Consider the following 14291-nt stretch of genomic DNA (forward strand, 5'->3'; position numbering starts at 1 on the left):
TATTTATTGAGCTCTTATTATGTTCAGAACCCCTTACTAAGCACTTGGGAGAGTACAGTCCAACAGAGTTGGTAGTCATGTTCCCTGCCCACCGTGAGTTTACAGTCTAAAGGGCTTATTGAGAAAAGATATTTTATAGTGATTGGATTAAAGGGAGATTGAAGAGGAGATGGTATATTATTCAAGAATGTTAGTTAACCGGATTCTGGATTGTGAATTTGGCAGCTGATAAACTGATTGGAGTGATGAGAGATTGAACAGGAGATGGTGCATTAATCAAGATTTTAAGGACTGAGACCTTGGAAGTTGATGAGGAAATAAAGGAAAGGAATTTGGAAATTCTGATCCCCTAATAAATTCAGAATTCAACTGAAAATGTCTTCAGATAAATCTCTGTAAGGGTGCAGCTGCTAGTCTATTAAACCCTATTTGTCTCCTTCTATTCCATCCCCATAGTAAGCGCCTAGTACAGAGCTTTGCACACAGTAAGCAGTCAATAAATACAATTGAATGAATTAATCCTCTGTGTAGATACAAGCATCTTCTTTTTCCTCTATAATTTTGCCACTGTTGGAGCTTTCTCTGCAGCTTTTTATGCTCAGAAGAGCATTCCTGAACCTCTCCACCGCCCAGAGTTTCAACACAGTTATACACTCCAGTTATTTACTAGCTGTCCTTTATCAAGTTACTATAGTGTTCTGTGCAGAGTAAGCGCTCAATAAATACGATTGAATGAATGAAGAAAAGATTGAATCAGCTTCAGCATGGCTTAGTGGAAAGAGCACGAGCTTGGGAGTCAGAGGATGTGGATTCTGATCCCAGCTCTGCCCCTTGTCTGCTGTGTGACTTTGGGCAAGCCACTTAACTTCTCTTTGTCTCAGTTACCTCATCTGGAAAATGGGGATTAAGACTGTGAGCCCCAGGTGGGACAACCTGATGACCTTGTATCTACCCTGGTGTTTAGAATAGTGCTTGGCACATAGAAAGCACTTAACAAACACCATAAGTATTATTATTATTATTATTCACTGTATCTCAATTATTTCCTTTTGAGTGGAGTTGGCACTCTGGCTATTTACTGTGCTTTCCTTTATCAGCTTCTCTGAATTTGAACTATTTCCTTTTGTGTGGAGTTGTGGGATAATTCATATTTATTAACTGCATCATGAAAATTACTAGTTAATAATCCATTAAAAGAAATGGATAAAAGTCATTTCCTGCTTGGTTGTTCCTTATCTTCTTACTGACTAAATGGGTCAGTCGTGGGTCACTTTGTATTGGTTTTACTCGCTTCTTAATTCAACTGTCTAGAAACTTGTTTTCCTTTGAATGAGAGCCAGTGGAATATATAAATTAATTGTGATTATTCTCTGTAAGCCTTAGAATCTAAGCCCCTAATGAGGAAGCTTTTCATTTAGCTTACCCTTGTGCACCCTTCTCAAATCACTAGTTCAACATTTTGCTCTGGTGAGTGCACAGTGCATGTTCACTGATGATGTTTTACACAGTCTGCAAATATGCACAAATGTGTGAAAAGCCCATTTCATTGAAATACTAATTGGACTAACCAGACAAATCAACCATGAGTTAAATATAAAATGCCCTCTGAATTTCAGCTTTAAAAAGACATTCTTATGGAAAAGGGCAGTTTTCAGAGATTTTGCAGCATGTCCTGTGACTTAGAACCTGGGAATTCACCAAACCTAGGCAGACAGAAAGTAAGGGAGGAAAGGCTAAAAAGAAACTGGTTCCGTGGTTTTGTTAATATTTAAAAATTTTTGCCAGAATAGAGGTTTTATTAACACTTCTGTGATACAAAGTACTCTGATGAAAAATAGCTGTGTCTGTAGTTCACCAGAAGAGGGTTGTTTTCTAATATTTACGCTTAATTCCAAGTGAAGAACCCAACTCATGTCATGGAAAAGATGTGAAACTAAAATGTATGTAAAGGCAACTGAGGCTTCATATTAGCTTTAAAATAATAGATCACCTCTTGAGCTCCTTCATCTCCGTGCCCAGGGTCACACAGCAGACATGTGACGGAACCGGGATTAGAACACATGACCTTCTGATTTCCAGGCCTGTGCTCTATCCACTACACAGTGCTGCTTCCCATGTTTTGCCACCTCGTTTGGTGAATATTATTGGACTCATGAGGCTTCTTTTGGCAGATGGAGATGGACAGACTGATCACTTACTTCCAGCCTGCGCAGATGTAAATTGCCACAGCAGTGCCATCTACTTAGCCAAACCAGAACTGAACCAGGTAGGTGAACTGCATCCTGCCGAGAAGATCCCATCGTCATCATCATCATAATAATGATTATGGTGCTTGTTAATGGCTTACTGTGTGCCAAGCACTGTACTAAGGACTGGGGTAGATACAAGGTAATCAGGTTGGATACAGTCTCCAACCCACGTGGGACTCACAGTGGAAGTAGAAAGGAGTGGAATGAGGAAACTGAGGCACAGAGAAGCTAAGCAACTTGTCCAGAGTCACGTGGTAAACAAGTGGAAGAACTCGGGATTAGAACCCACTACCTCTGACTTGTAGACCCATGCTCTTTCCACTAGGCCAGGCTGCCAATCATGCACTTAAGGTGGACAAAGATTAAAAACGAATCAAGGTTCCAAAACAGATGAAAAGGAAAACTAAAACCAGCAGAAATCCAGAACAATTCCTGATACCTGCATTTTTAGCTATGGAGGGAATTAAAAAATGGGTGATGGTAGAAAAAGGCTGACATACTCCATACCCTTTTGAGACTGAAATCTTTAAATGAACATTTAATGCCTTATTTCCCATGTCCTTGCTGAAGACTCTTGTGTTCCAGGGCAAAGAATGAAAATGAAAAAAAAAAAAGCTAGAACTCTAATCAAAAACAAATCTTTGATTTTTCTGGAATGACCTAGCAAGGATTTGAATTTTTTTCATGCAGTTATTTGCAAATCTTTATTATGTTTGTTTTTTTAAAAATTATTTTAGGTTGCTGAAAGCAACATTGGGTCAAACATATCACTGATTTCCCAGCCAGAGTCAGATCTGATAATCATAACCTGCCTTGAAATAGCATAATGTGGATGACAGTTTTCAAGCTACATAGCTATGTACCTATGAATAGATAACTGTCACAGGCCCTTGGAGAAATGTTAGGTATCTTGTTAAATCAACATTTGGTTTTTGTTATTTGGCTTTTGATTTTTTTATCAGCCTTTCTGGAATGCTTCATTCAAAAAGATTTTAGTTAATATTTCAGAATAATCTAAAGGCAGATTTACTCAGTATTCAACTATATTTATCATCTTTAACAAAGTATCTACCAATTCCTTTAAAACACAATGAAAACCTAAACTACTGTGATGTCTTTGAAGAAATTGTTAAATTGTAACCATATTTCCTTCCAAAATACCTGTGATATTGCTTCTTTATAGTAAGTGTAAAAAATTTTGCTTCCTTCCTTAAACTATCCCTGTGCCAGCTACAGCCCTCCTACACAAAGCAGTATTACAACTGTCATCGATACAATATATTTTATTAAAAATAAGAGATATATTGTACAGCTGGAATGAAAATTACGTGAAGAAAATGTTTTTTCAGAAATGATCTCTTTAAATTTCTGTTGATATTTTATGTGCATTATTTTCATTGAATATTGTTTTTTCTTTAAATTATGGAGTAAACATTTCCAACTCAGGACATAGGCTGCCCCCAATTTAAAACAGGCCCATTTAAAGTAACATGACTTTGGGCAAACAAGAAATGCCCCTCTCTGTAGCCACAAGAGCCTCCTACAATTTCAGTCAGGTTTCACCTGATTCTGTGCAAACGAACTCTCTTAGCTGCCACTTGTAGACACCACTAGATGTTTACAAAGCACCCTCTTTGAATATAACGAATGAAGACTAAGAAAATTATAGGGCAGTTCTAATTTTTTCCTTCCAAATCACCCTTTCATTTCTCTTTTATGGCTAAATAGAAAATGAGGAAATTGCTTTTTTCTGTTTGGGTGGCCCAGTTGACTCCCTTGAGCATAGATAGGTTACCTGTCCATTGCAGTACTTAGTAAGTTTGGTCATCGTATATTAGCGAAGACCCTGAGTTGTTCGGGATGCATAATGGCAGCCATAGTCTTTCTATAAAAATAGAGGCAGTAGAGAAAAGGTAGAGAGAAGTGTAATAGTTAATATTTTACTGAAGTGGTAACAGAAAAAAGTAGAGCACTGGAATAATCAAAAACTTTTCTTAAGTTTCAAAAACTTGTTCATTTTTTTCCACCCAGCAATTTATACTGTTTTTATTCCACATCCACATATTTAAGACACAACCTCCTGTCCCCTTTCCATTTTAGTCCCCAGAAAGAGCCTTCGGTGACGTGGCCTTCCAAATGCGTCCAGGAGAGAAGCAGAGGCTCTCATGAGATTCACAAAAGATAAATTATAACAGACCGTCTTCTATGTTGTAAAGGAAAAGAAATAAATGATAGCTCATAATGAGGATTTAGGAAATGTTTCTTGGTAAGCCTATTAAAGTAAATGGGCATAGAGATATATAAAATTTTTTAAATTACAGTCATGTTTGCTCTTGAATTTGAGCAGGCTTTCTTATGGCCTAAAGAAAAGGTATAGGGAGAGAGGAGAGATTGAGTGTGAAAAGGATCATTAGGCCACAGTTTTCAGGCCTACCTGCTTCTGACAATTGGAATATATTTTCTGCAGGTCTGTTGGGATTTTCTTCGGAGACAGAAGTTTTTGTATCAAAATTGTATAATTTGTGGCGGAGGAAATCCCGTCAATTTCCCTTGGCTAGTATTACTATCTCCACGAAGCAAAAGGCATTCAGAAGGCTCAAAGAAGACTCCATATGAATCTTTTGAAAAATGGCAAAGCTCTGTGTGAACATTTCTGAGAATTTCCAAACTCAGGAAATAATATTGTATTCAGAAGAATTTATTTGTAAAAGAATAGAGTGAAAACATTTTAACCGTTGAACCCAGAACTAGACTGTTGTCTCCCACTCTAGACTGTAAGCTCATTATGGGCAAGGAAAATGAATGATAATGCTGTCGTATTGACTCAGTGCTTAGTTCTGTGCTCTGCACATAGTAAGTGCTCAAGAAATACCATTGATTGATTGGTCGATTACTTTTTTGGCCTACTTTTCCCATTTGGGAAGGCGTCTTACCATTTGTTAGGGCTGGTTCCGGGACAGGGACAGAAATCACAAGAAGTGCTGCTCTCAGGCTCAGGCCCTTGGTTTGTTTAGAACTTGGAGAGCTTGATGTCACCCACCTCATCCCTATTCCACAGTAAAATGTAGTGAATCAAGTATTTAGAACAGTGTTCCGCACATAGTAAGCACTCAATAAATACCAGTTGATTGATCGATCCAGTCCTGGGCTGGTTGAGAAGCTTAGCTTCCCCTTTCCTTCTCTACAGTTCTCTTCTCAGCTTCCAACAGGAGATCTCTTTGGATGCTTTGAAAGCACATAGCTCCCATCAAAGATTGATTGCTCTAGCCCATTACAGCACAGTCAAATGAGGAATCTCTTCAGGAACGGAGTCTTTGTAACAAAATTCTAATATCTATAGAATAAGAAATGTGGTAAATATGTCCAAATTCCCTAGTCTGTACTCTACTCCCCCCAAAAAATACAAGTATTAAAAAGGTTCTTCATTTGAGATACGTATTTTATTTAATGGTGTGTGAGACACTGGTCCTTCTGAAATTGAAAGGTTAAAAAAAAAGTGATTTTGAAAGGTACCTTGACATAGCGATAATTTCTTTTTCCTTTAGTGGATTCCAGTGTTGCAAGATTTCAACAATAAGGGCTCCCACTGGGGCTTTGTGCCGATTGAAAGTGAGTCAACTCCAACTAAGCTTCAAATTCCAATCACCCTTCACATAGGAGACTACAACATGGATGGCTATCCAGATGCTCTGGCCGTACTAAAGAATACAACTGGAAGGTACAGAATTTATTTTACACTGAATTGGGGTAGGACAGTGTCAGCAGTTGTGTTCTTTTCATGACGTTGACTAGCACATATGAGATACTTAGGTACGTGAAATTTTCTCTGCATTATTAAAAAATAGGTCTGGGTGGAGGATTACTCGATGGATCATATATCTTTTCTTTTTAATTTTTTTTTAAAAAAAACCTCGTGCCTGAAGAAAGGTTAAAACTGTTTGTTTTAAACCCTTAAAGCATCAGCAGCATCAGCATCATCACTAGTATTTATTGAGCAACTTACTATGTGTGCTAAGCATTTGGGAGAGTAAAATACAATAAATTTGGCAGACAGGTGGTATTCACCCGACCCTCAGCCCCATAATAATAATAATAATGGTATTTGTTAAGTGCTTACTATGTGCCAAGCACTGTTCTAAGCTCTGGGGTAGATACAAAGTTATCCCACTTGGGGCTCACAGTCTTAATCCCCGTTTTCCAGATGAGGTAACTGAGTCCCAGAGAAGTGAAGTGACTTACCCAAGGTCACACAGCAAGCAAGTGGCAGAGCCAGGATTAGAACCTATGACCTTCTGACTCCCAGGCCCGTGCTCTATCCACTACGCCCTGCTGCTTCCATAATTTATTTGAATGTTTCTCCTCCTTACTGTAAGCTCCCAGTGGGCAAGGAACACATCTACCAATTCCACTGTATCATGGCTCAGTGGAAAGAGCCCGGGCTTGGAAGTCAGACGTCATGAGTTCAAATCCCACCTCTGCCACTTGTCAGCTGTGTGACTGTGGGTCAGTCACTTAACTTCTCTGTGCCTCAGTTCCCTCATCTGTAAAATGGGGATTAACTGTGAGCCTCACGTGGGACAACCTGATTACCCTGTATCAACCCCAGTGCTTAGAACAGTGCTCTGCACATAGTAAGTGCTTAACAAATACCAACATTATTATTATTGTACCATCCCAAGCGCTTAGTACAGTGTTCTACCCACAGGAAGCTCTCAAATACCATTGACTGATTAATAGATTCCTTTCACAGCAAAACAATTTTAGTCATGCTTTTAATTATTTCTGTCCTTTAAACTTTTATAGCAATTTTTTAAAAGGATATAATAGTATTTATTCAGCGCTTACTGTGTGCAGAACACTCTATTAAGCATTTGGGAAAGTACAATATGACAATAAACGGTGACATTCCCTGCCCACAATGAGCTCACAGTCTAGAGGAAGTCTGTTTTGGGTGTCAAGCACAATATCCTAGCAAGATCTTGAAGTGTTGCAATTTAGTTTTTTTTTCTTCTTGCCTGTATTTGACACTTCTGTATTTTAAAGGGAGGTTGTTGTGCAGAATAGAAATTAGTATCAAGTCCAGAGTGGAAAAGTCTGTTTTCCAGACAAATAATACTTTTGGAAAGGTCTAAAAATATTTTTAGACAGATGATGTGCTCCAAAATCCAATTACATTTTTTTCTCTCTTGCTTTGCAATATATTTATGCAGTGATGGTGTGGGTTGAGTATCAGAAATTCCTGTACATGTCAAGAATTTGGGACCAAGCATATTTGTCCTGTCACCGTTCCTGAGAATTGGTAGGAAAGGTAGAAAGAGAACCAGCACAAGGTAGCGTGAGGGAAGAGAGGAAAACCAGAGAGGGGCTTTCTACCACTCTTATAGTGGGGTCTTAAATTCTTGCTGTGAAGAAGGATAAAGTTCTTATTTACAAAGTTTTAACACATTGACCTTTGGTATAAACACTCGTTCTTTGAAGTAAAGAATTTCAAACAATTGTTGGGTTATCATTAGTTTTGTTGTTCCATATTTAATTAAATAATAAGAATAGTAATTGGAGAATTTATTAAGCACTTACTGTGTGCTAGGCACTGTACTAAGCCCTGGGGAGAGATGGCATAGTGGATAGAGCATGGGCCTGGGAGTCAGAAGGTCATGGGTTCTAGTCCCTACTCCACTACTTGTCTGCTGTGTGACTTGGGCAAGTGGCCTAACTTCTCTGAGCATCAGATATCTCATCTGTAAAATGGGGATTGAGACTGTGTACCCCACATGGGACAGGGATTGTGTCCAACCCGATTTGTTTGTATCCACCCCAGTGCTTAGTACAGTGTCTGGCACATAGTAAGTGCTTAACAAATACCATAATTATTATTCTTATATAGTCAGATCAGGTTGGACACAATCCCTTTCCCAGGAGGGACTCACAGTCTCAATACCCATTTTACAAATGAGGGAACTGAGGCACAGAGCAGTGAAGTGACTTGCCCAAGGTCACACAGCAGACAAGTGGCCGAGCCGGAATTAGAACCCATGACCTTCTGACTCCCAGGCCCGTGCTCAATCCACTGAACCATGCTGCTGCTCTACGCAGCAGAAATTGGAGATTCAGGGAGATAAATTATTTCCTATATATTCCCATTTTTATCGAAAGACTGAGTGATTGAACTTTGTCACTAGGAAACTCCTGTGAACAATCCAATTATTCCTGTATGAAATACCATTTTTCCTTGACCTCTCCACCCCTCTCCCTATTAGATCTCATCTCTCCCTTCCTTCCACACCACCACATTGGCAATCTGAGTGGCTTGCCCCTTCAAAAATGTTCAATTTACCAACTTTTGAATCAAGGGGCATTTCTGCTAGAAATTCTCTGACGGGGAAACACAGCTTTCTCCAACTTTGATCTTAGCGCCAAACCTTTCTGAAGCACTGACTTCACTCAGCCCAAGACTTTGAAACCAAAGGCAGTCAGTTGTTGCAAGAAGGGACATTGTTTCCGAAATGCTATAGCGTGCAGGAAAATGGGGTCAGGAGGTTGTGTTTTCAACATTTCTGTGAAACTTTCACAAGAGTCCTTTTTTGAAATTGCAATTTTAAGACTGATAATTTCGAGCTGGTCTAGGCATATCGTACTTCATTCACTGAGAAGTGTTCCTATTAAAACAGAAAGCATCTGCACGACAGCACACCCTTCTGTATGCCTTTTGATCCTGGTAAAAAAATGGTCTGCAAAAAACAGTCATTATCATTGCTCCGTAGGTGTTTTAGTGTTGTGGTTTTTATTTACTTTTTAAATATGGTCCATCGAGTTCCTAAAATTAAAAATTCTCTTCTGCTTGACAAAGCAAGCTATTCGTGGAAAGGAATATAGTGCTTCACTCAACATTAACGCTTTTCTAGAAATAAGAATAAAATTATTTCTCAGATGCATAGAAGTCTCTGTTCAGTCTTGTAGCAAACACTATTCGTACTGAAAAAAGATGGAAAGGGAAAATATACTGATAAATTATGCCGTTAAAGCTACTCCGACAGTAGAGTTTCAAACTTGGGCTTCTTCCGTGTAAGCGGTTGTAATACTTGCTTCAGCTTTTATGTACTGTGACAGAAATGATGGAGTCAACAGCTAACTCACATCAATGAGCACTTCAGCCCCTGCATAAAGGATTAAGAACAGTGCCTCTAATAGATTTTCGGGAACATTGACAAAGGCTTGCCGTTTATGATATCTAGGGCTTCTCCCTTTAGTGAATCACGGTTTTGGTTTTTTCTTCTGAGATACGTGGTGGTTGGAGTGCTATATTTTATCATCTCCCATTACAAAATAGAGTCAGCAGATCAATGAGAGCTCTTCACTCAAATGAAGAGGTACAGCCTGGAGAACATAGTCCCATAATTTAATAGGTAATGAGGTTGCATAAAAATAAAAGTAAGAATAAACCCCAGAAATTCCATTTATTTGAGTCCCCTTACCAAATACATTATACTATTTTCTGCTCAAACACCCTTCTATAATTCAAAGGTAAAAAACAGTTCAATAATTTTATCCAACTGCAAGACTTTTGTAATACTAATCCACAGTGGACCAGTAGTCTTCCGGATGTGAACATCTGGGGAACTCTGTCTTTTCACTCCATAGGTGAAGAGCCTAAATGATTTAAGGGGAGCAGAGCCTAAATGATTTAAGGGGAGCCGGTTATGAGTGGAAGGGAACAATCCACACTACATAGAAAGAAAATGTAAAGGTGTTTCATTTAACGGCAATAATAATCATAGCGACGGCATTTTTTAAGCGAGTACTTTGTGTCAAACACTATTCTAAGCGCTTGGGTAGAGACAAGCTGATCGGGTTGGATACAGTCCCTGTCCCACATGGGGCTCCCACTCTTCATCCCCATTTTACAGATGAGGAAACTGAGTCAGAGGAAAGTTAAGTGACTTACTTAAGGTCACACGGCAGAAACATGGTGGAACTGGAATTAGAACCCAGGTCCTTCCTACTCCTGGGCCCATGCTCTATCCATTAGGCCATGCTGCTTTTGGTAACATACTTGCAAGTCTACCAGGCCACTAATTCTCTGGCCTTGCCAAATGCTACAGTAGGACCCTTTCAGCTGCTCCTCCCCACACTGAGAAACAATGCAGTTTATGGTGAAAGATCAGAATTACGTGCTCAGGTTGATAATCCTGTGAAACAAATATTCTAGAGGGTTTAGCTAACCTAAGTAGACATGTTCTGAATAATATATAAACTATGTGTATGAATACAAAGAAATAGAAAATAGGAGAGAGAGCACAGGCTTGCGTTTCAGAGGACCTGAGTTATAATCCTGGCTCGGCTATGTCACCTTGGGCAAGTCAGTTAACTTCTCTGTGCCTCAGTGTAAAAGGGCGGTTACATACCTGTTCTTCTACGGAGACTGTGAAGAACCCCATGTGGGACAGGGATTGGGTCCTAGCTGATTATCTATTATCTACCCCAGTGCTTATTACAGTGCTTAGCACACAGCAAATACTGCACAAATACTATGTTTTGAAGGCATTTGTTGGTTGCTTCTTATGTGCTAGGCACTGTACTAAGCTCTGGGATTGATGCAAGATAATGAGGTTGGACACAGTCCATGTCCCACATTAGACTCACAGTCTTAATCCCCATTTTACAGATGAGGTAAATTGAGGCACAGAGAAATTAAATCTATCACACAGCAGACTATTGGCAGACCTGGATTAGAACCCAGAACCTCTGACTCTCCAGCCCATATTCTTTCCCCTAGGCCACATTATTATCTTTATTACTATTATTATTATTAATGAATACCTGCCTTGCTGTATGCTGTTAGATAATAAAGGATGAATTAGGGAAGAAAAATTTCATTCTTAATAGGGGGTTGTTACTATTCGCATTCCTGTGGATGGCACGACCATCCTTCCCATCTCTCAGGCCTGCAATCTCGGTGTCATCCTTGACTCGTCTCTCTCGTTCACCCCACACATCCTATCCGTTACCGAGACCTGCCGGTTTCACCTTTACAATATCGCCAAGATCCGCCCTTTCCTCTCCACCCAAACGGCTACCTTACTGCTACGGGCTCTCGTTATATCCCGGCTAGACTACTGTGTCAGCCTTCTCTCTGACCTCCCTTCCTCCTCTCTCGCCCCGCTCCAGTCTATTCTTCACTCCGCTGCCCAGCTCATCTTCCTGCAGAAACGATCTGGACGTGTCACTCCCCTTCTTAAACAACTCCAGTGGTTGCCTATCAACCTCCGCTCCAAACAGAAACTCCTCACTCTAGGCTTCAAGGCTCTCCGTCACCTTGCCCCTTCCTACCTCTCCTCCCTTCTCTCTTTCCACCGCCCACCCCACACGCTCCGCTCCTCTGCCGCCCACCTCGTCACCGTCCCTCGGTCTCGCCTATCCCGCCGTCGACCCCCGGGCCACGTCCTTCCGCGGTCCCGGAACGCCCTCCCTCCTCACCTCCGCCAAACTGATTCTCTTCCCCTCTTCAAAACCCTACTTAAAACTCATCTCCTCCAAGAGGCGTTCCCAGACTGAGCTCCTCTTCCCCCTCTACTCCCTCTACCAACCCTCCTTTACCTCTCCGCAGCTAAACCCTCTTTTCCCCCTTTCCCTCTGCTCCTCCCCCTCTCCCTTCCCATCCCCACAGCACTGTACTCGTCCGCTCAACTGTATATATTTCCATTACCCTATTTATTTTGTTAATGAATTGTACATTGCCTTGATTCTATTTAGTTGCCATTGTTTTTATGAGATGTTCTTCTCCTCGACTCTATTTATTGCCATTGTTCTCGTCTGTCCGTCTCCCCCGATTAGACTGTAAGCCCGTCAAATGGCAGGGACTGTCTCTATCTGTTGCCGACTTGTTCATTCCAAGCGCTTAGTACAGTGCTCTGCACATAGTAAGCGCTCAATAAATACTATTGAATGAATTGAAATATACTGCCAAAAGGATCAGCAGCTAAACATGCCTTTATACAACAGCTTCAACACTTTTCACTGTTGTCAAATTCCACTGCCCGCTATCACTACCTAAGCATTTTACATCATGTTAGTTGTCTGAACAATCAGACTATCATGAAGTAAGCTCTCAATAAATACGATTGAATGAAAGAATGAGTGAAAACCACAAACTTCCCTGTCGCAGGAGCACATAACTTAAGCCAATGATGAAATATTATTCCTCATGAAAAACAGTTTTTTAAGTCCCAGTCCTTAAAATTGTATGTGACAACTAGAAAAGACCAGGGTAGAAATGATTCTTTTTCCATCTAGACTGTAAGCTAGCAGGGAATGTGTCTAACAACTTTATTGCATTGTACTCTCCCACAGTAAGCACTCAATAAATACCACTGATTGATTGATGGATTTGAGGCTTCAGCCTGGGCTTTATCAGAATAATTATTTAAATTGAATAGACTATGGAGAGGTAACCAGGCAATTCTAGGAAATGTTGCCACTTAAAACCAATGAATTATTTAAGGCTGATAAATTGGTTTGCAGTTCCTCTACTTTTAAAACAGAGAGAGTAATAAAGTACTTAATCTGAAAGTAGGATGTTTCTATGTTTTGGTATATTTTTCAGCTATAAATTAATCATTGTTGGAGAAATATACTTTAGATTCATATTGAAAGGGTTTTTTTTCCCTAAACTATTCCCAGCCAGAATTTTATATCTCATCTTCATCCTGAACCAAAACAGAGATGGCTTCATAGCTCTGTAATGGAAAACTAACACACCATTTTAACTGCAGTTGTGGAAATTATGCCACTGTTAAAAAATTCAAGGGCACAAATTAGATTATAATTTGCATGATAGGGATGGTGGTTAATTTATTTTTAACTCTAGACCTAACATCCAGAAATGAGTTTAGATTAGGTTACTATTGCCGTGCGAAATCATATAAAGCCAGAAATTACTGCTTGAAGATAAATCTAAAGTAACCTGCATCACTTGAACCAGTAAGGCCATGCATATGACCAAAAGTCTATCTTGGCAATCATGTAAGGTAAATTCTACCATAGAATTGTGTTTCCAAGAGCACAGTAACTAATGATGCAAATATATTATTAATAATAATAATAATGTATTTGTTAAGCGCCTACTATGTGCCGAGCACTTTTCTAAGCCCTGGAATAGATAGACCGTCCTCAGTTTGTCCCCATTTTGCAGATGAGGGAACTGAGGCACAGAGAAGTGAAGCGATGTGCCCAAGGTCACACAGGATAGGCACGTAGAAAATCACATCAAAAAGGCCAGTTAATCAATCAGTCGGATTTCTTGAGCTCTTACATACAGACCACTGTATTAAGTACTTGGGAGAGCACATTAATAATAATTAGTGATAATAATAATTATGGTATTTGTTTAACACTTAATATGTGCCAAGCACTGTTCTAAACCCTGGGATAGATGTGAAGTAATCAGATTGTCCCACATGGGGCTCAGTCTTAATGCCCATTTTATAGATGAGGTAGCTGAGGCCTAGAGAAGTTAAGTGACTTGCCCAAGGTCACACAGCAGACTTGTGGCAGAGCCGGGATTAGAACCCATGTCTTCCGACTCCCAAGCCCCTGCTCTGGCCACTGGGCCATGCTGCTTCCCTATATAGTGTTGTAAATTATAACCTTATAACAGAGTTTGTAAATACATTCCCTGCCCATGATGAACTTACAGTGTAGAGGAGACTGTGCTCTGGGAGTCTGTCATAACATAGGCCTCTCCCGTTATCAGGTTCCAGATGGAAGTAGAATTCTGCAGAGCTGTAGTAGTGTCCAATCTTCCATGGTTCTTCTCCTCACCCAATTTCCATCTACCATTTCCACTTCAGAACATCCGCATCACCTAAGCAGTTGGATATTCTTTGATGTTCTGTTTTGCTTTGCTGTCTGTCTCCCCCGTTTAGACTGTGAGCCCGTTATTGGTCAGGGATTGTCTCTATCTGTTGCCGATTTGTCCATTCCAAGCGCTTAGTGCAGTGCTCTGCACATAGTAAGCGCTCAATTAATACTATTGAATGAATGAAT

The 14291-nt window shown here is 40.0% G+C and overlaps 1 protein-coding gene across 1 annotated transcript in view; it reads left to right on the forward strand.

Moving 5' to 3' along the window:
* Nucleotides 1–14291, forward strand: part of ITFG1 (integrin alpha FG-GAP repeat containing 1) — a 235946-nt gene that overhangs the window by 97258 nt on the left and 124397 nt on the right. The window contains exons 9-10 of the mRNA XM_029075684.2: nucleotides 2172–2266; nucleotides 5795–5967. Of these exons, the coding sequence (XP_028931517.1) occupies nucleotides 2172–2266; nucleotides 5795–5967 (268 nt within the window). The remainder of the gene's footprint in view (nucleotides 1–2171; nucleotides 2267–5794; nucleotides 5968–14291) is intronic.

This window comes from Ornithorhynchus anatinus, chromosome 11 (assembly GCF_004115215.2).
Source record: "Ornithorhynchus anatinus isolate Pmale09 chromosome 11, mOrnAna1.pri.v4, whole genome shotgun sequence".
NCBI lineage: Eukaryota > Metazoa > Chordata > Mammalia > Monotremata > Ornithorhynchidae > Ornithorhynchus > Ornithorhynchus anatinus.